Source organism: Xiphophorus maculatus, chromosome 17 (assembly GCF_002775205.1).
Source record: "Xiphophorus maculatus strain JP 163 A chromosome 17, X_maculatus-5.0-male, whole genome shotgun sequence".
Lineage (NCBI taxonomy): Eukaryota > Metazoa > Chordata > Actinopteri > Cyprinodontiformes > Poeciliidae > Xiphophorus > Xiphophorus maculatus.
In genome coordinates, this window is record NC_036459.1 from 2,957,631 (window position 1) to 2,983,517 (window position 25,887).

The following is a 25,887-nucleotide window of genomic DNA, read 5'->3' on the forward strand; positions in this document are numbered from 1 at the left end:
ATAACCTCCAGTTCCAGAGGCAACATAGTCATAATAATACAACTGTATACATTTTTAAGTAGCTTTAACTTTGTCAAGCCAGGGAGATAAGAGCCACAATTTGCTAAAATAATTTTTATAATGCTGTTTAATGACACAAAGACTTTTGCTTTGTCTACATAAAAACTGGTATCGTGTTAAAGAAGAAAGAGGTTTCCAGGCAAATAACGGGATATTCTGAATGTCCTTTGTTTGTTTAGAACTATAAACTTCACATTATTGCAAATGAATAATTAAATCCTCAATATGTCACAGTAAGGAAAATATTTAACCAAACACAAGTGAGTTACCATCCCAGCATGTCTTGACGAGTTGTATTTGTTTGATTTTGTGCCCATTTTAAAACTCCAAGCGTCACTGAAATTCATGTAGATTAAAGAGGGTGAATACACTGAATGCTGTTTATAACATTTGTTTGCATGTTCAATTTCAAAACATCTCAGAAGATGTTCACATCTTAGCAAGAAGACAATTTCTGTGAGTGCAAGGCTTTAAACTATTTTAATCATAAACAGCACATCTGAAATTAAATAAACAGCATTTAAAAAAAATACCAAGCCTGATATTCTTAGAATAAAGGTAGAATCCCTTTCAGCCCCGTAAAAAAGCACCTACGAAGATTAAAAGTAATTAAATGATCTGAACATCCAGAACACACCAGCCTGATACTAAGTTTGTGCAGTAGAGTTATAATAATCTTAAATAGGCTGGTGTATTGCTATGATTAGGTTATTAATATTTAAATTCTTCATTGTCCCTTATTCTGATCAATTGCCATCAAATTTATGTTAAAATATGAGACTTTATTAATAAACTACAGACAAGATCCCAAAACTTTGCTGAATTATAAGAAACAGAGGGAAACTGTAACATGTACATAAAGTGAAACCTAATTTATGGAAGAGATAAAGAGATTAAATCACAAACACTGCTTTGGTGCACTTCTTTATGGAGAAGAGCTAATATCGCACTCAAATGTCACCAGTTTTCATCAAATATTTAATGAAACAAGCAATCTGTTCCAACAGACACATTAAAGACACGAATCCTAATTTGTGTGTTTATTTCCGGCAAATAAATCCCTTTTAATTACTCATCAAATCGCACAATTACAATTATTTTTCTGTTATTTTATTTTCACATGCCTCTGCTAACGGAGGCATCCTAAATATACTCCATACAAACTTATTTTAGTTGTTTTGTAGAATGAAATGTAGAAAAAACTCCCCACCAGCTGTAGTAAATCATCGCGTATCTAAGAGGTTTGAAGGTTCCTGGGAAAAAAATAAAACACAAATATGACCCTAGTCTAGAGATAAATCACTTCTCTTTCTGTTACAGTAACATTTATGACAAAAAATATATAGTTGGAAAAGATTTAAGGCCTAAAACGTAACGAAGAAAACACAAATGGAGACGCTTTTAAGGCGGCTGCAGACTAGCCGACTGAGTTGTCTCTTCACGGTTCTCATGGATGTTATAAGTTCCGCCTCGCACTCGAGGATCCATCATTTTCTGAGAATCATGGCAGAAGTAGCTCCAGCACCCGCACCGGCTAAAGCTCCGGCTAAAGCTCCGGCTAAAGCCCCGAAGAAGAAGTCCGGTACCAAGGCTAAAAAAGATGGACCCAGTCTCGCTAAACTCATCGTGGCCGCCGTGGCCGAGTCCAAAGAGCGCAAGGGGATGTCTGTGGCGGCGCTCAAGAAGATCCTGGCCGGGAAAGGCGTCGATGTGGCCAAGGCCAACAAGCGCATCAACACCGCCGTTACCAAGCTTGTGACGAAGGGAACTCTTAGCCAAACTAAGGGGACCGGAGCATCCGGGTCCTTCAAGCTCGCTAAGAAGGAGCCCACAGCCGCCAAACCGGCCAAGAAGGTGGTGAAGAAGAAGGCTCCCGCCAAGGCAAAGAAACCAGCTCCCAAGAAGGCCACAACACCCAAGAAACCCGCCGCTAAGAAAGCAGCAGCCAAGAAATCTCCGAAGAAGGCAGCAGCCAAGAAATCTCCGAAAAAGGCAGCGGCCAAGAAATCTCCGAAAAAGGTGGTAAAGAAGAGCCCTAAAAAGCCCGCCGCTAAGAAGCCAAAGGCTGCTAAGAAGCCTGCAGCCAAGAAAACGGGAGCCAAAAAACCCGCAGCGAAGAAGGCCAAGAAGTAAACAACTTTTCTCCTCCAACCACTGCTTAAGGCACCAAAGGCTCTTTTCAGAGCCACCACTTATACAAATTAAGACATGACTCCCAACAAGCATCGAAACAATCACAGTTCATAAAATACTAGAAATGATTCAACTACCTCCAATTATAACCACATCAATACAGTAAGTGTATGAACACTAGTATAGAGCTTCACACTGAATTCAGTCACTCACTTTAACATGATGCAGAAACATTCAGAATTAAACTTAATGACTCTCCCTGTCAAACTTCAGTGAGGTAAGTTTTCAGTAAAGATTTTATATTAAATCTTTTTATTTATTTATTTTTACATTGTGACAAGGACTTGCATAACTAAAATTAGCAATTTAGTGAGGATGTTTAAATTTATATTTAATATTGAAACTATACCAGAAAGAATGCTGACTATCTCGCACAAAAGAAATAGAAGTAACAAGAGATTTCATTTTTAGATATGAATCAAAATCTCATGATATAAAGCCGGTGTTGCGGTGAGCCATAGACAAGTTCCTGAATTTCTAAAACAATATTTACTAGATATTGTAAGAATCTATTAATAGAAATTCAAGCCTTTACATTTTTAAAACACCCGTCCTTTTCTTCCCCCATCCCCTCGAGGTTGGTCACAAGACTCTCGCGCCTTATTTTGAAATTTCAAATTCAACCAATAGCTGAGACAGATTTGTTTCACTACGTCAGCAATTTGAACCAATCAGAAGTGTCCTCGCGCCGCCAGTCTCTTTATAAACCCCTGCTGCAGACTTCGGAATTTATCTCTTCAGTCTAAAACGCGAAGAAACATACTCAACCGCGATGGCCAGAACCAAGCAGACCGCTCGTAAATCTACCGGAGGAAAGGCTCCCAGGAAGCAGCTGGCAACCAAAGCTGCCCGTAAGAGCGCCCCAGCTACCGGCGGAGTTAAGAAGCCTCACCGTTACAGGCCCGGCACCGTGGCTCTGCGAGAGATCCGCCGCTACCAGAAATCCACCGAGCTGCTGATCCGCAAGCTGCCCTTCCAGCGCCTGGTCAGGGAGATCGCTCAGGATTTCAAGACCGACCTGCGCTTCCAGAGCTCCGCCGTCATGGCTCTTCAGGAGGCCAGCGAGGCTTACCTGGTGGGTCTCTTTGAGGACACCAACCTGTGCGCCATCCACGCCAAGAGGGTCACCATCATGCCCAAAGACATCCAGCTGGCCCGCCGTATCCGCGGAGAGAGGGCTTAAACTGACTTCTGACTCGCTTCAACAAACCAACGGCTCTTTTAAGAGCCACCTAAATTCATCTAAAGAGCGATTCACTTAATAATCAATCAGTATGAATCAAGCTTAATTACACCTTTTTAAATGTCTTTGAAACTGAATTCAAAATTCTTTCAGAGTTACTGATCTGTTCAGGTTTCACATAGCACCTTGAATACAGAAATAACTGTCGGTTCCTTCAATACTTTAGCTTGTATTAAGGTGTGTACTTAAATGGCAGATCTGTGATGTCAGATGACACGGGTTGCTCAGTTATCACGCTCACCATCATATATATAATACACAAAGTTATTGCTGTGCATAAATATACCTCATTCAAAAGACCTGTAACTGTCATGTATCTTTTTGTTTTTACTTTTTAAAGTGCTTTTGTTCAGGTGGAGTGTCTAAGTGTTTTGCTGAACAATTAAAGTGGTTTGACTGAATTAGACAATTTTCACTAAATTAGATATTTTAGTTTTATAGCTTCATTAAATATTAGAGTACAATTGGTAATGGTCAAATCTGTATACAGAACATTGCCTAAAAATAAAAAACAGAACTTTAAACAAAATAATCACATTAATTTGGCCTTTACACAATAATTCATTAAATGTCACTAAAATATCTCATTCAGATTTATTTTTTATGACCAAAACATACACCACTGAAGTAAGCAAGTACTTTTTCATGTATTAAAATGATAGTGTAAATTATATCAAGTCACTTTAGCATGTTTTTCGGTAGATCCTATCCGCTGCTGAGCAGAAATCACAAGTCTGCAGTGCGGAAACTTGACGTAGGGCATTCTGATTGGACGACTTCTATTCTGCCCACACTTAACCAATCAGCGGAGAGATAGTGTGTATAAATACTGCTGGCCGCTGGAGCGACATTATTTCTCCTTGAAACTAGAAGAACAAAACCTAACAATATGTCTGGACGTGGAAAGACCGGCGGCAAAGCCAGAGCTAAGGCCAAGACCCGCTCATCCCGTGCGGGGCTCCAGTTCCCAGTGGGCCGTGTTCACAGGCTGCTGAGGAAAGGAAACTACGCCGAGCGCGTCGGCGCCGGAGCTCCAGTCTATCTGGCGGCGGTGCTCGAGTATCTGACCGCTGAGATCCTGGAGCTGGCTGGAAACGCTGCCCGCGATAACAAGAAGACCAGGATCATCCCCCGTCACCTGCAGCTGGCCGTCCGCAACGACGAGGAGCTCAACAAGCTGCTTGGTGGAGTCACCATCGCTCAGGGTGGTGTTCTCCCCAACATCCAGGCTGTCCTGCTGCCCAAGAAAACCGAGAAAGCAGCCAAGGCCAAGTAAACCGTTACAGCTTCAAAACTACAAACCCAACGGCTCTTTTAAGAGCCACCCACATCTATCTCAAAAGCAAACTCCTCACTTGTATCTACAGGCCATAACATATGCATATGATTTATGCTACAAAATTACAAATTGTTTGTTTTCACCAACATTAGAAGGATGCTATGAAGTTTTTCTTCTTCCTTTAGGTAGTGAGACATGTAGTACTAAATATCTCCTGAAAATTTGAACTATTCCCCAAATATCCTGAAATCAAATGTTGTAAAACACTGAATATACAAGTATAACTTTCTGTATTTTGTCAAAATTTCATAACAATGCTTTGTCTAAAATCCACCAGGTTGGGTTAATGGAACGCTTCTCAGGCTAATGTGACAGAACGCAAGTAAACCAAATATGTAAAATCCATTAATTGGACTAGAGAGTATCAAAAATAATTTTTAGATTGCAAATACAGCTCAAAGAGATTCAACATTATACAACATGAGATGGCAAAAACATTAGGATTTGTTAAAAAATAAAAAATTAAAGCTATCGAAAGGATTGAGATCGTTGACTCAAAAAATTGTAATAAAATAAATTTCAACACACCTGTTTGTACATTTAACTTGTAAATCCTGATGGTACATAAGAAGTGTATATAGGCTATGATGTGAATTAAATAATTTTTTCAACTTATTCACAAAAAGCTAGTAATCCATTTTATTTAGACATTGTAATTCTTAGTTTGATTAGTTCTTACGCATTTTATGTTTTTATTATGTAATATTTATTGAGTAGTATTTATTGTGTCTGCTCTTTGGCGTAAGCTTGAGGCGGAAGTAGAAATATGGCGCCTTGACTGTCTTCTCTTACGTCCGTGACACAAACTTAAAGCCAGACCTTCAGTCTTCTTCGGTCACTCTCGTGATGTAACTGAAGCACAATGAGTGGACGTGGAAAGGGAGGTAAAGGACTCGGGAAAGGAGGCGCCAAGCGTCACCGTAAAGTTCTCCGTGATAACATCCAGGGAATCACTAAGCCCGCTATCCGCCGCCTGGCTCGCCGCGGTGGAGTCAAGCGTATCTCCGGTCTCATCTACGAGGAGACCCGCGGTGTGCTCAAAGTTTTCCTGGAGAACGTTATCCGTGATGCCGTCACCTACACCGAGCACGCCAAGAGGAAGACCGTGACCGCCATGGATGTGGTGTACGCTCTCAAGAGGCAGGGCCGCACTCTGTACGGCTTCGGCGGTTAAATCTACCAGCTTCTCGCTACAAACCAACGGCTCTTTTAAGAGCCACCCACACTTCTTAAAGAGACGATTCTCATGTTATGTTTAGTCTTAGAACTTCTTAAAGCATAAGCCCAGTTTTCAAGGTTAACTGTAAAAATACGAAAAAAAATCCCTGTTCTATAATGAGGTCAACAGAAAAACGGCTAAAATGTCGAACTGGTTTTTAATGTACTGCTATGACCTGATTTATTTTACCTTGTTAATATTAACCCATTTTATACTTTTCTTCCAAATGGTAGATAATTTTCTCAGAGCCTGTGCATCATTTAGCAGTATAGGTTTACATTATTAATGTTTATCAGTTAAAAGAGAACATGTGTAGAAGGGCAGAATAAATTTTATAAAAAGCCACTAATTATTTTTACTTGGAGATTAAATGTATTAGGTGATTTGGATTACTTAAAATTATTGTGTATACTATGTTAAAGATTGAAGGAAAGTAATTTATAATCAATTTAATGCACCATATATTTCTTAGGAATTAACAAATATACGTGAAGTATAGACTTTAAAAACTTTATACATTCAGCATAGCGCCGACAAGCGCAACTACATGCGTAAGATGAATTGAAAACGTCTTCAACCTTCCGAGCAGCTGAACCAATCAGAGGCAGGCGTCAGCGCACTCTGATTTACATACAGAATCTATAATACTGGTCTCTCTGCCCTTGTTTCTTCATTCTCTGCTGTTTCCCAGGAACACATCAGGATGCCTGAACCCGCAAAATCTGCTCCCAAGAAGGGCTCCAAGAAAGCCGTCACCAAGACGGCCGGTAAAGGAGGCAAGAAGAAGAGAAAGACCAGGAAGGAGAGCTACGCCATCTACGTCTACAAGGTGCTGAAGCAGGTCCACCCCGATACCGGCATCTCGTCCAAGGCCATGAGCATCATGAACTCGTTCGTCAACGACATCTTTGAGCGCATCGCCTCCGAGGCTTCCCGTCTGGCTCACTACAACAAGCGCTCCACCATCACCTCCAGGGAGATCCAGACGGCCGTGCGCCTCCTGCTGCCCGGTGAGCTGGCCAAGCACGCCGTGTCTGAGGGCACCAAGGCGGTCACCAAGTACACCAGCTCCAAGTAAACCTGCTGTTTACCATCTAAACCACAAAGGCCCTTTTTAGGGCCACACAAATATAACTAAGTGCAGGTCCTTTTCATATTTAAACACTTTATTTTACTCTGGCAGTGTATTGTAATTATAACATGAAAATAGTCAAATGTGTCAAAGACTGAATATTTATTTCTCAAATCAATACTAAAGGTTTTGCTCCAACAAAAAATGTTTTATTAATAGATTATTCTAACATTTTCTGGTGCTTTTTAAAAATTCCCTCTTGAGTTATCTTATAACACAGGACAGATTTTGAACAAAGTTTGTGACTACAAAATATTCTAATAATATGAACATGATGATTAGAATAATTTATTTTAATTTTTTTAAAGAAATGTGTGAAATGCCAAAAATTGAGAGAATTTTTTGAGGTATTGAGACACTATACAAAAACACAATATTTTAAGAGGGAATCCTAAATCTGAAACAGACTTTGTATCTATTCTGGCTCCATCTGCCCGGTAGTGATGATCGAACGGATTTACTTTCCAGTCCAATACTGAGTAAATACTTTCTCAGGCTGGTATCAGCGATACTTTGTACAATTCCAGATGCATTTAGTATTTACCATGCTAAATTTGACCATGCTAATTTACCATTTAGCATGGTAAATCTAAAAAATATTTCATTATGCAATGACTCAAATTGATATTGCCTGTAAAATATTTATTTCTAATATAGTTTACCAATACCTACATTTGAAAATTATTTAATGGTCAAAGCAAATTAGGCTGAAAATGTTTTATCTATAAAATATATTTTCAGTGTCTGCATCTGACACTGTGCTTCCCCTTTTGTTCTGTCTCAACTCTGCTCTGTGATGCGGTTTGATCTGAATTGTTTCACAAAGTTTGTGTTGCACAACTCATTGTTTTTGGATCTGAAAAATCTTCACACGCGGCTCAGCTTGCAGCAGCAAAATCCGGATGACTGAGTCTACAAGTTATTCATTTATCCAGATCGGAGAAAAGTAGTTCTCACAGATCAAAAAATTTATACAAGATCTCAACAGTTTCTTTCCATTTAATTTTTGTTGAAGGAATACACGTCCTTCAAATAACTGAGGTAAATCAAAATAAGTAATATTTTGATTTGAGAATTGATTTTAAAGTAAAATGAGCTAGTGTCAGAAGTATCAATATTTCAATATTGATCTGAACATCACTACTGCCCCCCTCTGCTTAATACAGGGTAACTAAATCACATTTGTTTTCCCAGAGTGCATCTGGCAGGATGTTGATCAGTAAATGCAGCATCACCACTTTACCTCTGCTGGTTATTAACTGTTCTGATATTTGTTAGTTTTGTGATATGCTGCCAGGAGTTTCAATGACTATTTTATCTTCCATGGGATGTTTCATTTCTAAAATCTTCCCACTGCCAGAAAATGCAAATATTGATGAGATGAGTTATGTTGTTGTACGTCATTAATTGCAACATTTTATTTCCCCTTGGGATTGATCAAGTATTTTTGTATTTGAATACTTGATCATAAGTATAATTCTAAGCATATAGTGAAGTGTAAGGTAATCTTCAAGAATTAAAACAAAAATGCATGAGATGAGTTCAAAGCCAAATGAATTAGAAAAAAAAGGAGCTGAAGCATTGGCAACACATCTGATACAGGAGATTAAACTTGCCTCTGTGTTTGCCTCGTGGCAGTTCATATGATTAAATTAACAATGTTCCAATATTGCTTAAAATTTCTATTATTTAAAAAAGTCTCACTTCATAGTTATGGAATCAAGCTGAGCTGGAATAACAGTGATCTGAAATGTGCACGACTTAAAGTTATCACAGTTTTTTTATCTGTATTTTCTTCTGAAAACAACAAACATACTTTAGTTAATTTTTTAAATTAGAATGTGATGGGTGTGTAGTTACTTATTTTAATAACTATCTGGTGAACTTTTTTTTCCCCCCTCCATCAGATTCATCCCAGAGGAATCCTGACCGGCGGCGTAATCAGAGATAGATTCCTTGTGCTTTTACTGTCGGATTAACTTCCGAATTTAAAGCTCAGATAATGAAATTACCACAACCATTTCATTGTTATTCTTTCCACAGACTTCTCTTGTAGTGAGAGGACCACATTTACGGGTTCTGTAAAGTGATTTTAGATGGTTTAGGAGACGAAATGTGTTGAAAATTCACCTGTCGATGCATAGAATCAGACGGTCTCCGACACCTTTGAGAGCTAATGGTACAAAAAGAAAAGCTTGTAGAAACCAAATGTGACCTCACTGTGGAGACAAATCAGTTTCCTTTCCGTTACAGTAACATTTATGTTAGAAAATATCACATTTGAGAAGATTTAAAGCTTAAAATGCAGCGAAGAAAACACAAGTATGGCAATTTTTGTGGCAGCAGCGGAGCGGCGGATTGAGTTGTCTCTTCACGGTTCTCACGTCTGTTATAAGTCCCGCCTCCTGGCGCACGCTGGGAACGTGGCACAACAAGTGAGAAATATGGCAGAAGTAGCTCCATCAGCTGTTGTAATCCCGGCGGATGTCCCGCAGAAGCCTCCTCCCAAGTCCAAGAAGGGAGCCAGCATCTACAAACTCATCGTGGCCATTGTGGCCGAGTCCAAGGAGCGCAAGGGAATGTCTCTGACGGCGCTGAAGAAGGCGCTGGCAGTGAAAGGCGTAAATGTGGCCAAGGGCAACAAGCGCATCAACAACGCCGTTACGAAGCTGGTCACAGGAGGAACCCTGAGCCGAACCAAGGGGACCGGAGCATGCGGCTCCTTCAAGATCGCTAAGCCTAAGAGGGAGCCGAAAGTCGCCGATCCAAAGAAGGCGGTGAAGAAGAAGGCTCCCGCCAAGGCAAAGCGACCGGCCGGCAAGAAGGCCAGCGCTCCCAAAAAACCCGCCAGCAAGCGAGCAGCGGCCAAGAGGTCCCCGAAGAAGTCACCGGCAAAGAAAGTAGTTAGAAAGGTAAAGAAGAGCCCTAAGAAAACTGTCGCTAGGAGGCCGAAAACTGTGAAGAGGCCGAAGGCTGCAAAGAAACCAAAGCCTGCTAGGAGACCTGCAGCTAGAAGACCGGTAGCCAAGAAAAGGCCGGTAAAAAGACGCCCAGCTACGAAGGCTAAGAGGTACTAGCTAGTAAACACCGCTTCACCCACTGCGCAAAGCACCAAAGGCTCTTTTAAGAGCCACCACTCCTTCCACTAAAGAGACGGTTCCTAATTAGCATTTGAACGTAAATATAATCGTCTTCTTTAGATTTTAACAGCAGCTTGCATCCATTATTGTTGCACTACTGCCATCTGTTGGATCCTAATATTCTCTTAATGAGCCTGGTATTGTTTTTTATAAAATGTTTTTTTTTTTTTTTTATGTAGCCGAGTGGAAAAGCATGATGATCACCAGAGGGAGCTGAAGGTAGATGAGCTTTGCCGGCTCCTTAGGGAAAGGGATGAAAAACGTTAGACCGGAAGAAGTCGTTTTGTGCGGTTTGCTACGGTATGCTAACGTGCCTTACGGTTTTCCACTGTCCTAAAAAAGAAGGTAAATGTATTTAGAACTTTATTTTTTATTACAAAGTGACCTTTTGGTGTGTTTCTGAGAAGTGTATAGGATTATATTACAAACAACAGGAAATTATATTGGGTGTGATGTTTGCAGATTTCCATAAAGAACAGTGGAGCTCGTTCAGACTGGGAAGAACTGTGGGGCTTGTTCTGTCTTAATATATTGTGAGTCTCTGTTACATGATATGTGGTTATAGTTAAAAAATAAACTGTTGTTATTTTACTGAATGTATGTTTATCTGACCTTACTATAGTGCTGGTTAGAGTCAATGGCCAGTTGCCACCAGCAATTTTGAGTAGTAAGCAGAGCGTTTACTAAGTGAATATTTTAATATGTTGTGTAACACTGAGTTGACCATATTGTATGGTGTGATTTTATTTATTTTCATTTTTTTATAGAAGCATGTCTGCTTCAGTTGTTTATGCACTCCGTTTTAAACTTATAGTACAGTGTTTTATACATAACTTTGCTTAAAAGAAAAGGGATTTATTTGATTTTGCTATTCAAGAAGCTGTCTCTGTAAGATCTTTGTTTAGCAAAATTTCACCATTCTGTAAAACTCCAAATTCATTTAACACTACTCTCCCTTTATTAGAGTATTCGAGAAATAAAACCCCATTTCTAAGTTTTGTGCCTGGTTCCCTCATTCTACCAGGCTACATTTATAAAATGAAATGTTTTCCCTTTTCTTTCACTACCATTTCACTGAGCAACCACATTCTCACATTTCAATTCCCTGTTAAAACCTGTTTCCATATTCAGTCATTTTCTTTGATTCACATATTTTTCCTACAACTAAATAAAACATGTTTCATTGTTTCTACAGTATCACACCATCACTCCATTATTATTCTATTTATAATTATCTCCTCCCTCCTGTTTATTCCTCTAATCCTTATAATATCAACTGAATTTTATATCCTGCCTTCTATTTATTTCATTATCCCACCTAATTTTCCATAATTTCTTACTTTCTTTCCAAACTATACTTTTGCCTTCAGATTTAGATAACTTTACTGTCATATCAATATCTTCTTTTTTACAGCCTCCTTAGCCAACCTATCTGCTATTTCATTACCCAAATACCTACATGAACAGGAGTCCAAAATATTATTACATTTTTGCTTTGTTCACATAATCTATGATGAACAACCATCACCTCATATAATATATTTTGATTATTACGTTTACCTCCCTTTTCCATACTCAATTCTGATAATGAATCACTACAAACTATTATTTTACTTATACTAGTGTCCTCCACCCATTCTAAAGCTAATAATATAGCACATTATTCTAGTGCATATATTCTCAAAAAATCAGATGTTCTTTTTGAAATATTAATCTTTAATTCAGAATTCACTAGTAAATATAATCTCCTCTTCTTGATTTGGTAATGGTGGTTGACAAGAAATATCAAGTAACATTACTGCCACCTATTGGTATGGAGTGTGGTTCACTATCTATCTATCTATCTATCTATCTATCTATCTATCTATCTATCTATCTATCTATCTATCTATCTATCTATCTATCTATCTATCTATCTATCTATCTATCTATCTATCTATCTATCTATCTATCTATCTATCTATCTATCTATCTATCTATCTATCTATCTATCTATCTATCTATCTGTTAAATTTCATGAAATAAATTAGTTTCTTTGACGTCAAATACAATCTATCTTTGCGCGTTGGTTATAATGGCGGTTGGCAAACAAAGGAAGCACTACCGCCACCAACTGGGGAGAAGTGTGTATGTCTGTTTCAAAGTATTCAAGCTGCTTTCAATAAGATTCAAGTACTGTATATCAGCAGCAGGTTAAATGTAAATGTAAGGACAAATACATATACAAAATATGAAAATAAAGCATCCTATACAGTAAGGGAAATTTACTATATCAGAAAAATTACTAAAAGTAGTACAATCAGATTAAGAGAAATATGCATCTAACTGGTGTCATAAAAATAAGTATGCATGTACATTTGAGCATAAAAATATCACCAGTCATGCAAAACCGGAAAATTCCCGAAAAATGTTTTAACTATTCATCCTTAAAATACTTATATTTTGTGTTTATTTTAAGAATCCATCAAAAGAACTTCAAATTTAATTTCTTTAAAAACGTTAAAATAATCCATCTTTTTGTCAGCTTGTTTGTCTTCTACCGAGCTTTATTTTGAAATCTTAATTTTAACCAATAGCTGAGTCCGATATGGCTTCATCACGTTCGCAATCTGAGCCAATCAGAAGTCCCCTCGCGCCCCTAGTCTCTTTATAAACCTCCGCTGCGGAACAGATTGTCTGTTACTTCAGTGTTAAACACGAAGATACATATTGAATCGAGATGGCCAGAACCAAGCAGACCGCTCGTAAATCCACCGGAGGAAAGGCTCCCAGGAAGCAGCTGGCAACCAAAGCTGCCCGTAAGAGCGCCCCAGCTACCGGCGGAGTTAAGAAGCCTCACCGTTACAGGCCCGGCACCGTGGCTCTGCGAGAGATCCGCCGCTACCAGAAATCCACCGAGCTGCTGATCCGCAAGCTGCCCTTCCAGCGCCTGGTCAGGGAGATCGCTCAGGATTTCAAGACCGACCTGCGCTTCCAGAGCTCCGCCGTCATGGCTCTGCAGGAGGCCAGCGAGGCTTACCTGGTGGGTCTCTTCGAGGACACCAACCTGTGCGCCATCCACGCCAAGAGGGTCACCATCATGCCCAAAGACATCCAGCTGGCCCGCCGTATCCGCGGAGAGAGGGCTTAAACTGACTTCTGACTCGCTTCAACAAACCAACGGCTCTTTTAAGAGCCACTTGCATAGCTTTAAAGAGTGACGCTTTCTGGAATGTATATAACGTTATACTGAAACGATAAGCAGTCTTTTCCTCTTAACAACTCAGTAAAGGCTCAAAACTAGGCTTTTCAGTGCACACCTATTAAGAACCAAACATATCAATTTAATGCCATTTTATACATTTAATTTTTCAAAAAATTTACCTAAATTGTACTTTCATTACTGAGATTGTTTATAGCATTCTGCCTCCATGTCCTTAGCAAGAGTTTAAGAATTTGACTATTTTTTTTTATTTTTAACTCTACCAATAAATATTTAAACGTGACTCTAGGCCAGTGTGCAGAAAACTACGTTTGTCAGTAATTAGTTTAAAAAGAAATATTGTTGTACAGAAACGGCTATAGTTGAATAGAAACAACTAACCTTTATTGGAGTTACAAAACTCAGCAAATAACTTTAGTTGGCCTTGAAGTCTTTGTTTTCAGTTAAAGGCTTACTGATCAAATGTTAAACACTTCAGTACAGCTAACTGAAGTTACATGCTGGACACCCATTGCACAAAATATGGAATATTACACTAAACACAATTTTAATTTTCAACATTTTCTGTGCATCAACAGGAAGTTTAAGTACTGGTAGTTCCTTTGCTGTGATCTGGACTCGGCATCTATAATTTTTAAAGAATCAACTAGTCAAATAGAGAACAGAAGCAAAATGTAGACTGTAAGAAAACGATTTATAATACTAATGCAAAATTTAATTATTCAGGAAGCTTCAGCATTTTAAACTTACATTGTGGTTTCAATTCATGGATATAAAATGGTTAGTTTACAACCATGACATAGAAGTAACAACACAGAAGAAGCTGTTTTGATGACTGTGTGTTTGTGGTGGAGGACTACACAAACCAGTCATGTCTGTTTTCACCAGAAACTCCCACGTTGTGCGTTACAGCAAACAGACCGATCATTTCCATCTCCTTCAGATTCAAGTGGTTTGTCAATGTTTTAATCCACACTAAAAGTTCTGCACAGTATATGTTTATTTTGTTATCAATGTTTGTTTTAATGTGTATCTGTGTGAATGTGCTGGTGACTATACTTCCAATATAAACGTCTCCACTGAAGGCCAAAAGTGTATTATTTTGTTATAATTTAAATATGAAGCTTGATTATGTGATTTAATTCAGTCTAATTTTATTAAAAGTGTTTATGATGTACATAGTTATACATATTGTTTTATTTTAACCCAAAAAATATGTCACAGGGAAGTTAAAACCCCCTGTTGTACAACAGAACCAATAATGTCGCATATATGTGAGCTTGTGTATTTTAGTTTTGAAGATTACAGCGCCGGTAAAGCGGAAGTCTTCTCTCCAGTGTGAAAACTTGACGCACGCCGTTGTGATTGGACGACTAGCTTTCTGCTCAAGTCTGACCAATCAGTGAACAGACTGTGCCTATAAGTAGACGACGCTCCGCTTTCATTACACTACTTGCGTTTTTTCAGAGGTAGGATCAACTTCAATTGAAAAAGAAAATGTCTGGACGCGGAAAGACCGGCGGCAAGGCCAGAGCTAAGGCAAAGACCCGCTCATCCCGTGCGGGGCTCCAGTTCCCAGTGGGCCGTGTTCACAGGCTGCTGAGGAAAGGAAACTACGCCGAGCGCGTCGGCGCCGGAGCTCCAGTCTATCTGGCGGCGGTGCTCGAGTATCTGACCGCTGAGATCCTGGAGCTGGCTGGAAACGCTGCCCGCGATAACAAGAAGACCAGGATCATCCCCCGTCACCTGCAGCTGGCCGTCCGCAACGACGAGGAGCTCAACAAGCTGCTTGGTGGAGTCACCATCGCTCAGGGTGGTGTTCTCCCCAACATCCAGGCTGTCCTGCTCCCCAAGAAAACCGAGAAAGCAGCCAAGGCCAAGTAAACCGTTACAGCTTCAAAACTACAAACCCAACGGCTCTTTTAAGAGCCACCCACATCTATCTGAAGAGTCAAATTCTGAAAGTACTTTAAAGTATATTTTAAGTGTGAATTAAAATTTGATGAAGTAAGCATGAATCATTGAGAAAATTTTACTTCAGATATTCTTTATAAAGAAAACTACGAGTGTAATGTCCGAAAAGAATGTGTGGGTGACCAAATTTCTGTTTATAAAAGCAGCACACATTATGGGGAAGCCAGTAAAGACTTCAGTTCAGATGCATGTACATATAAAAGAGGAAAATGGATCACTTGGGGTGTGGGGTTCTGAATTATTCTTTACCTTGACAGGTTAATGTAATGTGAAAGCCTTTAGGGCATAAAGGTTTGCTATACTTCCCGCCTGTGGTTTGGGTCAATAAACTCTTACTTTTGCAAAACAAAAGTACATAAGTGTTTGTTTTTTTTTTCAAAATGCAAGAGTCCATTTAATGGACCTGCAAATTGTAACATGTCAAATTTACAAATATCTAACTTTGTTCGTGTGTTTGTTCCTGAACGAAGAAACTTAATTTATATACATTTTAATTACACTAATTCTTACCATGTCCAGTTTAAAAAATGTGTCTTTATTTTGAAATATTGTCCAGTAAACGGAAATGGTTCCTGTTCTGCTTGCGGACTTAAAGGCGGAAATTGAAAGTTGAGGAGTGCCTGTCTTCACTTACGTCCGTGATTTGTGTTTAAATACAGACGCAACCTGCAGTTTCAGTCAGTGTTGAAGTTGATTTATTACTGATTACACAATGAGTGGTCGCGGAAAAGGAGGTAAAGGACTCGGGAAAGGAGGCGCCAAGCGTCACCGTAAAGTTCTCCGTGATAACATCCAGGGAATCACTAAGCCCGCTATCCGCCGCCTGGCTCGCCGCGGTGGAGTCAAGCGTATCTCCGGTCTCATCTACGAGGAGACCCGCGGTGTGCTCAAGGTTTTCCTGGAGAACGTTATCCGTGATGCCGTCACCTACACCGAGCACGCCAAGAGGAAGACCGTGACCGCCATGGATGTGGTGTACGCTCTCAAGAGGCAGGGCCGCACTCTGTACGGCTTCGGCGGTTAAATCTACCAGCTTCTTGCTACAAACCAACGGCTCTTTTAAGAGCCACCCACACTTCTTAAAGAGACGATTCTTGTATAATTTGTATTACGCATTCTGTGAAAAGATGAATAAGTACCTTGTTAATGGATTTGACTCACTTGTAGAACTGAAACATTAGAAAGCATTACAGCAGAAATAAATAAGCGCTTCCTAAGTGTGAAAAAGAAACTGGGAATTCAAACAGTCCGTGGTTACATTTTAGAAGAGCGGCAGTTCCCGCCATATTACTTGAAATCTTGACATTTTAAGTTAATCTCTACATAAAATAGAAATATCCTCTCCTGAGTAATTAAAGCAACATGAATAATGAGCAATTCAAATAAAGATTATATTTGGTCTATGCAAATTATTTTAGCGATAGATTTGTTTTTTCTTGAATTAAAAAATGTTACGAAAATATTAAATACTAAGCATGAAGTACAGCTTTGTAAAAACGCCTGAAGAAACACATAAAAGCAGAGCTACACAATAAACTTCGAAAAATGTATATTTATACTCATTATTTTACACTACTCAAGCACGCGCGAGCAAAGCCTAAAGACGTTCTAACGCTATGAGCAGCTGAACCAATCAGAGGCAGGCGTCAGCGCACTCTGATTTACATACAGAATCTATAATACTGGTCTCTCTGCCCCTGCTTCTTCAGTCGTTGCTGTTTCCCAGGAACACATCAGGATGCCTGAACCCGCAAAATCTGCGCCCAAGAAGGGCTCCAAGAAAGCCGTGACCAAGACGGCCGGTAAAGGAGGCAAGAAAAGGAGAAGGACCAGGAAGGAGAGCTACGCCATCTACGTCTACAAGGTGCTGAAGCAGGTCCACCCCGATACCGGCATCTCGTCCAAGGCCATGAGCATCATGAACTCGTTTGTCAACGACATCTTTGAGCGCATCGCCTCCGAGGCTTCCCGTCTGGCTCACTACAACAAGCGCTCCACCATCACCTCCAGGGAGATCCAGACGGCCGTGCGCCTCCTGCTGCCCGGTGAGCTGGCCAAGCACGCCGTGTCTGAGGGCACCAAGGCGGTCACCAAGTACACCAGCTCCAAGTAAACCTGCTGTTTACCATCTAAACCACAAAGGCCCTTTTTAGGGCCACACAAATATAACTAAGTGCATGAAACTTGTACATTAACTATTCGTTATCGGATTGCTTAAATGCTCATGTAAAAGGGAATTACTACATTGGTATCCATAAAATCCTGTAAAGTACTTTTTGTATTTCCTTTGTCAACTCAGGCTTTCTTAACTTGAAACATTTAAATAAAACAAGGAACAAAATTAATTTCAACTAATTAAAATTGTTTGCATTGAATGTTTTCTGCAAAATTAAATTGATTTTATTTTAATATGTGACTTTCAGATAAAGATCTATTTGCAGAAAATTATAATCACATTTAAACATATTTCTTTTTTCTGTATAGTTTTGAAGGTTATTAAATTTTGAAACAATTTATCTTAAACTGAATTATAAATAATACTTTGGATATCAAATACTTGTGGTCTTGTGCTGATTGTATGTATTTATTTTAAACATGATGTATTAAATCACATGAACAAGGAAAGGAAAAGAGAATTTTGTTCTGTAATCTTAACATACTCAAAAAGATGTAAGAAATTTATGAACTTCTACACCTTAAACCACAATATTATTAAATCGAACATTAAAAAATAGAAAATAGCATAAGTTAATTAATTTTCCATCTTATCTGGGTTTACGTGCCTAAAAATATGCATCCATATATCCATACCCACACACTCATATGCGTTAGCCTTAATTTACACATTATTGCTGTATCTCATCCATCTTTCTATATCTTGTGAAAATGACCTTATATTTCCTTTTAAATTGTACTATAGTTTGACTTTAACTGCTCATTGAACTTCTATAATTTTACCCCATGAATTTAAATACAAAAGCTCTTTCTTGTTGTGTGTACTAGAAATCCTTAAGTCTGAGTTTAACTTATGTCCCCTTCATGCTCTGCATGTGCTCAGGTAACAGTTTATTAGATGCCTTAAACATAATTGGAGCGATTTTAAATTCCACCAGATCTTCAAATTTATGAGTTCTAGATTTTGTGGGCTCATAACAACCAACATTATGGATGAGTCTTACGGCTTGTTTCTGTAGGATACTTAGTGGATGCAAAGAGCTTTAGTAATTATTTTTCCCAGACTTCTGAATAACATGTTAAATATGGCAAAATCAGAGAGTTATATTGAATATTACGTGATTTATTATTCAGAATATGTCTAACATTAGCCAGGATTGATATGCTTCTACTTACTTAATTCTGTAAATGTCTCAGGTTTCTGTATCTGTATGTAAGATCGACTAACCAGGTAAATCACCAGCGACAAGGAGATCAGTGACTATGAATCCTTATAATCAAATAACGTGTCAGAACCAGGTTCAACTCAGGAGCAGCAAGGGAAACAATGTGTTGAACAAGACAACATATTTATTACACATTTTGACAATAACACGAACAGAACAAAATAGTCAGTTTTCCTTTAGTAGTCCTAAGTCAACTCAGTCAAGTTCAAGAGTTTCTTTTCCTTTGATTTGTTTTCAGTTCAGTATTCAGATGTGAATGTTATATTGTAGTATTAATATGTATATTCCCACCGATCTAGTGGAACAGAAGAAGGTTCTTCTCTGGCATCGTGTTGGACACAATGAATCCGCTCTTGTGGATCCTGGCTCGCCGGTCTTCATGCGTTGTCTCTCATCACAAAAAAACAACCTGCATGCAGCAGAAACATCTTTCACTATAGAGTCATATGTGATTCTAAGTCACTTCAGTAAAATTTTATCGCTTCACTCCGTGTAGATAAAATTATTTCCAGCTGTGATAAATAACTTTTTTTTTTTTTTTAGTTCAACAAAACATCACAAAATATTCACTGAATTGACATCAATATCTTTTTTTCCAGCACTCTTATATTCCATACAGTGGAATAAATAACTTACTGTCACTAAATACTTAATCAGTATCAGCATTTCGACAAGAAAAGGCGCAATATTAGCAGAATAGCCTTTGTGAGTTAGCATTAATAAGCATTGCTAATTCACATACAAAACGTCATGTAGACATGTAGAACATGCATTCTTACCCATAAACAACCATCTCTGATAGTTTTTTTCCCTTTTAACATTGAAACTATAAAATTAAAATGCAATAGAACTTTTATTACATAACAGCAAAATATTAGCTTGGCTAATCGATAGCTAACGAAGCTAATTATAGCGCAGAACTCACCGGAGATTCGCAGCAAGAAAAAGAAAGAAATTAAATCTCAAAAAAAAAAAACTTCTTCCGGATCCAGATACACAGGAATCAAAAATTACCCAAAGATGAAAACTAATTCTTGAAAAACATAGAAAAGAAAACCGAGTTTTGTCAGTGAAGTGACCACAAAACGTTTCTTTTCTTCTTCTTCTGGTTGTTCTAGCTCATATATTGTAGCATATCACTGTAGCTTTAGACTACTTTGAAGCTATTTACTGCCACCTATTGGCAATATAGTGTATTACAGGCTATAATTCATATTCGCTAAAATAACATGGGTTACATGCAGTGGTGGAGAAAGTACTCATACAATGTACTTAAGTAAAAGTACAAATACACAGACAAAAATTTACTCAAGTAAAAGTCAAAGTACCACATTATTATTTTACTTAAGTAAAAGTAAGAAAGTACAAGCTTTTAAAACTACTTAAGTATTAAAAGTAAAAGTACTTGCCGACCATAATACCTAACGGCTTATATAATGTCATTAAGTGTACCTATCGTATTTAGTTTTAATAAATCAGTAATGTACCATTTTAATGAGCAATGCTGTTACTTGCAAGTTCATGCTAGCTTATAACAATATACAGTAATCGTATTTATTTACTGCAGTCGAGTTCAACAAAAAGCTTGCTAAGATTACATAAAACTTCACTAACACAAATTAATTTAACATCGATAGCGTTTAGCAACTTAACTTACCTCAATATGTGTTTTGAAATTTGATGGTGAATTTTTGAAAGATAAAATTTCATGCTTTCGGGGAAGGCAAAGGCGGCATTGGAATCTCCAGGAAGCGTTTTTTGACCCAGTTATTTCAAAGAAATCTTTTAAATAAGGCCATGGGTGGGGCAGGTCTTCTGGAGGATGACTATCCTTGGACTCCATTCTGGGAGTTAATGATTCTGCAGGTCCTGCGTACTGTGCTGCTCTTCTTGAGGGAGGGCCTAATGGTTATTTCCCGCTTTGGATTGGTTCAGCGGACTGATTCTGCTCTCGCCATTGGATACTTTCAAACTAACGAACAAATCAAAAAACTGAAATGCGTCTTGGATGTAACGAGTAACGAAAGGCTATATAGAAATGTAGTGAAGTAGAAAGTACAGATACTTACTGTTAAATGTAGTGGAGTAAAAGTAGAAAGTATCCATTATTAAATCTACTTAAGTAAAGTACAGATACACGAAAATTGTACTTAAGTACAGTAACGAAGTACTTGTACTTCGTTACTTCCCACCACTGGTTACATGTAATCATTTTTTTATTTGTTGTGACTTAAAAAAACTACCTGGTTTGTATAAAAACAGTTTCATGTTCTGCTACATTTGATTAAACTCTTGCATTAGAAGTTTAATGTGACCGATTCAAATCTACCACCTGGGGGTGGTGTCTTATTTTGGTTTAACGAGGCATCTAGATGTAATATGTATGTAAATATTTGAGGACGTAAATATTTTTGATGGATTTAATCACTTAACTGCCCTGATTAGGGATCAAACACCAAAATGTAAATGTAGTTTAGTAAGGATGGATTATTTCTTTGTAAGTACAGCGCAACCGGACTGTAAGAGTCGGTCGGCCTTTAAACGCTCACTGGTTACCATGGTTACCCGCATTCATCTTGCGGTTTTAATCTTAGCTAGCATGCTATCGGCCTACTAAAGCTGTTTATCACACAACGCGATAACATAAGTTATTCTACCAAATTAAATTTAGTGAATGAGATGAGTCTTAATGACCAGTAAACAGGTGAGTCGATAAATGACGAGAGAAAACGGACCAAAATTATACTTACTAGCAAATATTAAAGCAAATTGTTCACAATTAGCTCTCAGTGGAGTCCCTCTAAATAAGACGAACTTCTACATGGTGAGCAATAAGAGAAACTTACTTTTTTATAATAAAAACTAAGTTTTTATTTAAAAAAAATTAAATCCATATTTAGCGTGCAAATCATTTCTTTCTAATTTGGTCACAATTACAGTGAAAATTAAAATGCAGCTGAATCCATCAAGGCAGCTGAGAAACCAATAAGCCTTCAAAAACGCAGCGGGTTTAACTAGAGGCAGCGTGACGTACAGAGACGATGCGCTAAAAATGAAACCTGACAACTGCAAATACCGCAAAGCTGCGCGACGGAGTTGCGCAGAGTGGAGATCTGCGCTGGCGTCGAATTGGAAATTATTTAATTGACCTTACTGTAAATAGAATGATATATTCTTGCCTGCATTCTGAATGTGACATGCGCAGTGGCTGCTGGTGACTGATAATCATTCTCTAGGGTTTTTCATATGGATTAATCTCCGCTCGTCATAAGAATATTCAGTGATGCAATTCAACAATTACTGGTTGGCAACAAAAGATCTGAGCTAATCTAACATGTGCATGTTGTCCTGATTTCACTACTTATCAAACCGGAATATTGTTTTAAATCCTCTGTTATTTAACAAATTGCTGTCAGAAAATACATTTTATTTTTCAGGTAACTGATACTTGTTAGGAACCGTCTCTTCAGTGGAAGGAGTGGTGGCTCTTAAAAGAGCCGTTGGTGCTTTGCGCAGTGGGTGAAGCAGGTGTTCACCAGTAGCTCCTGTTAGCCTTCTTAGCTGGGCGCTTTTTTGCCGGCGTTTTCTTGGCTGCCGGTCTCTTAGCTGGCTTCGGCCTCCTAGCTGTGGCCTTTTTCGGGCTCTTTTTGGGGCTCCTTTTGGTGCTCTTTTTAGGGCTCCCCTTTACCCTTTTGGCTGCTTTCTTTGCCGGTCCCTTCTTTGGAGACTTCCTGGCTGGTTTCTTCGCCGGTGACTTTTTCGGTGACTTCTTGGCGGCTGGTCTCTTTGCCTTGGCGGGAGCCTTCTTCTTCTTCGGAGTTGCCTTCTTCGCTGGTTTTGCGGTTTTGGGCTTCTTCTTCTTAGCCTTAGGTATCTTGAAGGACCCGGATGCTCCGGTCCCTCTAGTCCGGCTCAGGCTTCCACTTGTCACCAGCTTGGTAATAGCGCTGTTGATGCGCTTGTTGGACTTGGCCACATCGACGCCATTCCTGGCCAGGAGTTTCTTGAGCGCCGCCAGAGAAACCCCTTTGCGTTCCTTGGAGTCGGCCACGGCGTCCACGATGAGTTTGGAGATGCTGGGTCCATCCTTCTTGGTCCGGGAGGCGGACTTCTTCATCGGGATTTTTGCCGAGGATCGGATAGCCGCCGGAGCTATTTCCGTCATGTTTCTGGGTCGATCGATCTTGTGTCAAACTTAGAGCGAGAGGCGGGACTTATAACAGACGTGAGAACCGTGAAGAGACAACTCAGCCCGCCGCCACGCTGCCGCCTCAAACATGGCCACACTTGTGTTTTCTCGGCTTCACTTTACGCTTAAAATTCTAACTAAATTAAGGTGTTATAACTTAAATGTTGCTGTAACAGAAGCAAATCTCTCCCCTCTATGTACTAACGTTGTGTTTGGCTTCCATAACTTTGTATTTTTTTCCCAGGACCCTTCAGACCTGTCAGATACGCTGTGATTTTGTGAGCTGAGCGGCGGGTTTTTTACACATTTCGTCTCCTAAAACATTTAAAATCGGTTTGCATAGCGTATACATGTTGTGTTTTTGTTAGCAGAGACATATTTAAGCAAAGGTCTGGTGAAAATGCTGAGGTGGTGCGATTTGTTGAAGGGTAAGTGGGGAGGATTTCTCTGGCAGCAAACACATGGAAGCTGTAGGTGAATAACTGTTATAGAACACTGTTATGGAACAGACTTATGGTTACCAGAAAGGAAACATTTCTGCTAAACCATCAGCAGAATGGATTAGCTGCTTGTCTCTAATTAGTGCCATTTAGATTCACCCAAAAAAAGAGAGAAAGCAATGTTGATCCATTCAGCAATGATTTCAGATCGATTTTTAGACCCTTGCCACATTAAGAGGAATCTGAACATAACAGCATCTGGCTAACTGCTGGTATACTAGGATATTACTCTCAACATGTAATGCATCAGAGGAAAAATAACATTTGTAAATCACAGAGTTGTGCTACCAGGAACTACTTTACTCCACAAACAACAAATAATGAATATTTTCCAATCTGTAGAGCATTTTTCATGAATTAAAAGTCGTTATTTTCAGACTTAGACCAATAGTTTTATCTGTAAGGAAAAAAAAACTTTCTGAAAAATTACCTTATCAAAAGTAAACTGTCAGCACTGGATCAAACTGAAACGACATAACACTGAACTGAATCTTTTTGGTCATTTAATTCAGTGAGAAGCTTGATTTCAGTCAAGGCAGAGGGAAAATTTTCACTTAAATATCTGAAAACAAATATGAGAAGCTGCTCTAAAGCTTCCTCTCCCTAGTCAGAGGGTTCATTTACAGCCTTAGCAATGTTTTGTAATGCAGAAAGTTTGGCCTGAAATAACCAGAGAGAGAAGTAAACATTTATAACAGCAAAGTTGTTGTAGGCCTAGAGACATTAAAATCTAAACTAAGTTTGTGTTTTGAGTTACTATAAGATAGAAAAGGTAAAGATTTCTCTATTTAAACAATGAATGATTTTTAAAAAATATTTTTTGAACATCCACTAGCGCTCTCTACAGAAGTCTGAGAGCCATTGTCCTTCATCAGTCGTGTTGAAATGATTGACAGTCACTTGCTGCCATTTAGTGGGTATTTCTGAAATTGGCCAAAAAGGAATTGTTGAAGTTAAAGCTGCAGTATGTATTTTTTATGAAAAGTTTTATACATATATTTTTACATATTTGTTGCAACTGTCACAATGTTGTGACAACAGGTTTAGAGACAGATAATGTGTGGAAAAAATAGAGCTCCTCTGCCTTCTCCCGTTGCTCCCAGAGCTATCTAGAAACAGCCATTCAGAGTCAGGAGGCAAGTCTTAGCGCTTTGGAATAAAACAAATAAAAATCTCCCTAATGGCAAACTTCCAGCAGATTGCAGCTCTGGTCAGATATTGGGAAATATCACAACAGCATTGATCACTGTTTGGGTGGAGGGCGGGAGATATCCCGAGAGAAAAAATATATAATTTACAATCTGATGTGTAACGATGGCACTTTACAAAATGTAATGTTTTAATTGTTGACTGTGTGTCCTATTACTTTGTCTGTACAAATTCATTTTATATTTATATACATCGTTTTTGGTGGATCTGAGATCATTTTCTTAAAAAAATGTTACTAAAAATAAACCACAACATACGTTTGTATATTTAACTTGCAAACCCTGATATGTGATTAAAGGAACAAAGGTGGGTTTTATATAACGCAGCACCACAAACATTTCTCTACCAATGTAATCAGTGTTCATAAATTAATGGAAGTAATATTCCTATATAACAAGTGTCAGATTTAAGAAGAATCAACAGATTGGAGATTCCGTTTAATTTATTCATTTTCTTAGCTCTCAAGACCCTAAAATATTTTCTCTAGTTATACTTTGAGTATGAAATATGTCACCAACTACTATTTTATTTTATTACCACCTGTCCCTGTTTACATGTAAGTAAGCATACAGCACCATCTGGTGGACAACCAAATAAAAACAATTTTGTTAGTATAATGTAACGAAATCATAATAAAAAAAACAGTAAGTTAGTTTTCTGTTAATACTTAGTCATTTGTGGGGCACTGGCAGGTTTATTTACACCTTTGTCTTTAGGTAAATAACTGAATTTCCTGAAATTAAAGTTTGACAAATCTTCACTAAAAATATGCTTTATTTTCTTTTTTTTTTAAGAAAATATGTCCAGCTGAAATAAAAATACATTAATTCCTGTGTGGTGTATGGAAATTATACTGGAACTAAAATCATTATGCTTTGGTGCTTTATTTTGTAACTCCACCTTACTGGTGAGCGGATGTTATTACGAAAGTGCGGGATTAAAAAAAACTATTCTGATTGGACGGCCGGCCTTCTCGTAAATATTGACCAATCAGTGAACATATGATACATATAAGTGCTGAAAGTGCAGCCTACGTGGCATCATTTAGATTTTTGTCAGAGTCGAAGTCAGCTTTAACTATTCAAC

At 38.5% G+C, this 25,887-nt stretch overlaps 8 protein-coding genes and 1 pseudogene across 9 annotated transcripts; 8 read left to right on the forward strand and 1 right to left on the reverse strand.

The window, feature by feature from the left end:
• Positions 1 to 1,140: 1,140 nt before the first annotated feature.
• On the forward strand, positions 1,141 to 2,433 carry LOC102231113 (histone H1-like). The gene has a single exon (XM_005812261.3). The coding sequence runs from the start codon at positions 1,450 to 1,452 to the stop codon at positions 2,191 to 2,193; it is 744 nt and encodes a 247-aa protein (XP_005812318.3). The 5' UTR covers positions 1,141 to 1,449; the 3' UTR covers positions 2,194 to 2,433.
• Positions 2,434 to 2,842: 409 nt separating this feature from the next.
• On the forward strand, positions 2,843 to 3,724 carry LOC111611818 (histone H3). Its single transcript, XM_023350034.1, has one exon. It carries the CDS (start codon positions 3,026 to 3,028, stop codon positions 3,434 to 3,436), a length of 411 nt encoding a protein of 136 aa, XP_023205802.1. The 5' UTR covers positions 2,843 to 3,025; the 3' UTR covers positions 3,437 to 3,724.
• Positions 3,725 to 4,371: 647 nt separating this feature from the next.
• Positions 4,372 to 5,205, forward strand: LOC111611821 (histone H2A). The gene has a single exon (XM_023350037.1). The coding sequence runs from the start codon at positions 4,386 to 4,388 to the stop codon at positions 4,770 to 4,772; it is 387 nt and encodes a 128-aa protein (XP_023205805.1). The 5' UTR covers positions 4,372 to 4,385; the 3' UTR covers positions 4,773 to 5,205.
• Positions 5,206 to 5,697: 492 nt separating this feature from the next.
• On the forward strand, positions 5,698 to 16,663 carry LOC102227722 (annotated as a pseudogene).
• Positions 6,746 to 17,903, forward strand: LOC111611822 (histone H2B 1/2-like). Of its 2 annotated transcripts, none has more exons than XR_002754255.1 (2): positions 6,746 to 7,182; positions 17,666 to 17,902. XR_002754255.1 is itself a non-coding variant. In XM_023350039.1 (2 exons), exon 1 carries the CDS (start codon positions 6,758 to 6,760, stop codon positions 7,130 to 7,132), a length of 375 nt encoding a protein of 124 aa, XP_023205807.1. In that variant the 5' UTR covers positions 6,746 to 6,757; the 3' UTR covers positions 7,133 to 7,154; positions 17,638 to 17,903. The 2 variants fall into 2 exon arrangements, 1 of the variants encoding a protein (XP_023205807.1); XM_023350039.1 differs by having other exon boundaries at positions 6,746 to 7,154; positions 17,638 to 17,903.
• Positions 9,300 to 10,337, forward strand: LOC102231370 (histone H1-like). Its single transcript, XM_005812262.2, has one exon. The coding sequence runs from the start codon at positions 9,511 to 9,513 to the stop codon at positions 10,261 to 10,263; it is 753 nt and encodes a 250-aa protein (XP_005812319.1). The 5' UTR covers positions 9,300 to 9,510; the 3' UTR covers positions 10,264 to 10,337.
• On the forward strand, positions 14,984 to 15,853 carry LOC102227983 (histone H2A). Its single transcript, XM_005812249.2, has one exon. The coding sequence runs from the start codon at positions 15,026 to 15,028 to the stop codon at positions 15,410 to 15,412; it is 387 nt and encodes a 128-aa protein (XP_005812306.1). The 5' UTR covers positions 14,984 to 15,025; the 3' UTR covers positions 15,413 to 15,853.
• Positions 17,216 to 17,640, forward strand: LOC102228488 (histone H2B 1/2). The gene has a single exon (XM_005812251.2). The coding sequence runs from the start codon at positions 17,241 to 17,243 to the stop codon at positions 17,613 to 17,615; it is 375 nt and encodes a 124-aa protein (XP_005812308.1). The 5' UTR covers positions 17,216 to 17,240; the 3' UTR covers positions 17,616 to 17,640.
• Positions 17,904 to 22,435: 4,532 nt separating the features above from the next.
• Positions 22,436 to 23,182, reverse strand: LOC102216732 (histone H1-like). Its single transcript, XM_005817313.2, has one exon. It carries the CDS (start codon positions 23,066 to 23,068, stop codon positions 22,436 to 22,438), a length of 633 nt encoding a protein of 210 aa, XP_005817370.1. The 5' UTR covers positions 23,069 to 23,182.
• Between the last annotated feature and the right edge of the window lie 2,705 nt (positions 23,183 to 25,887).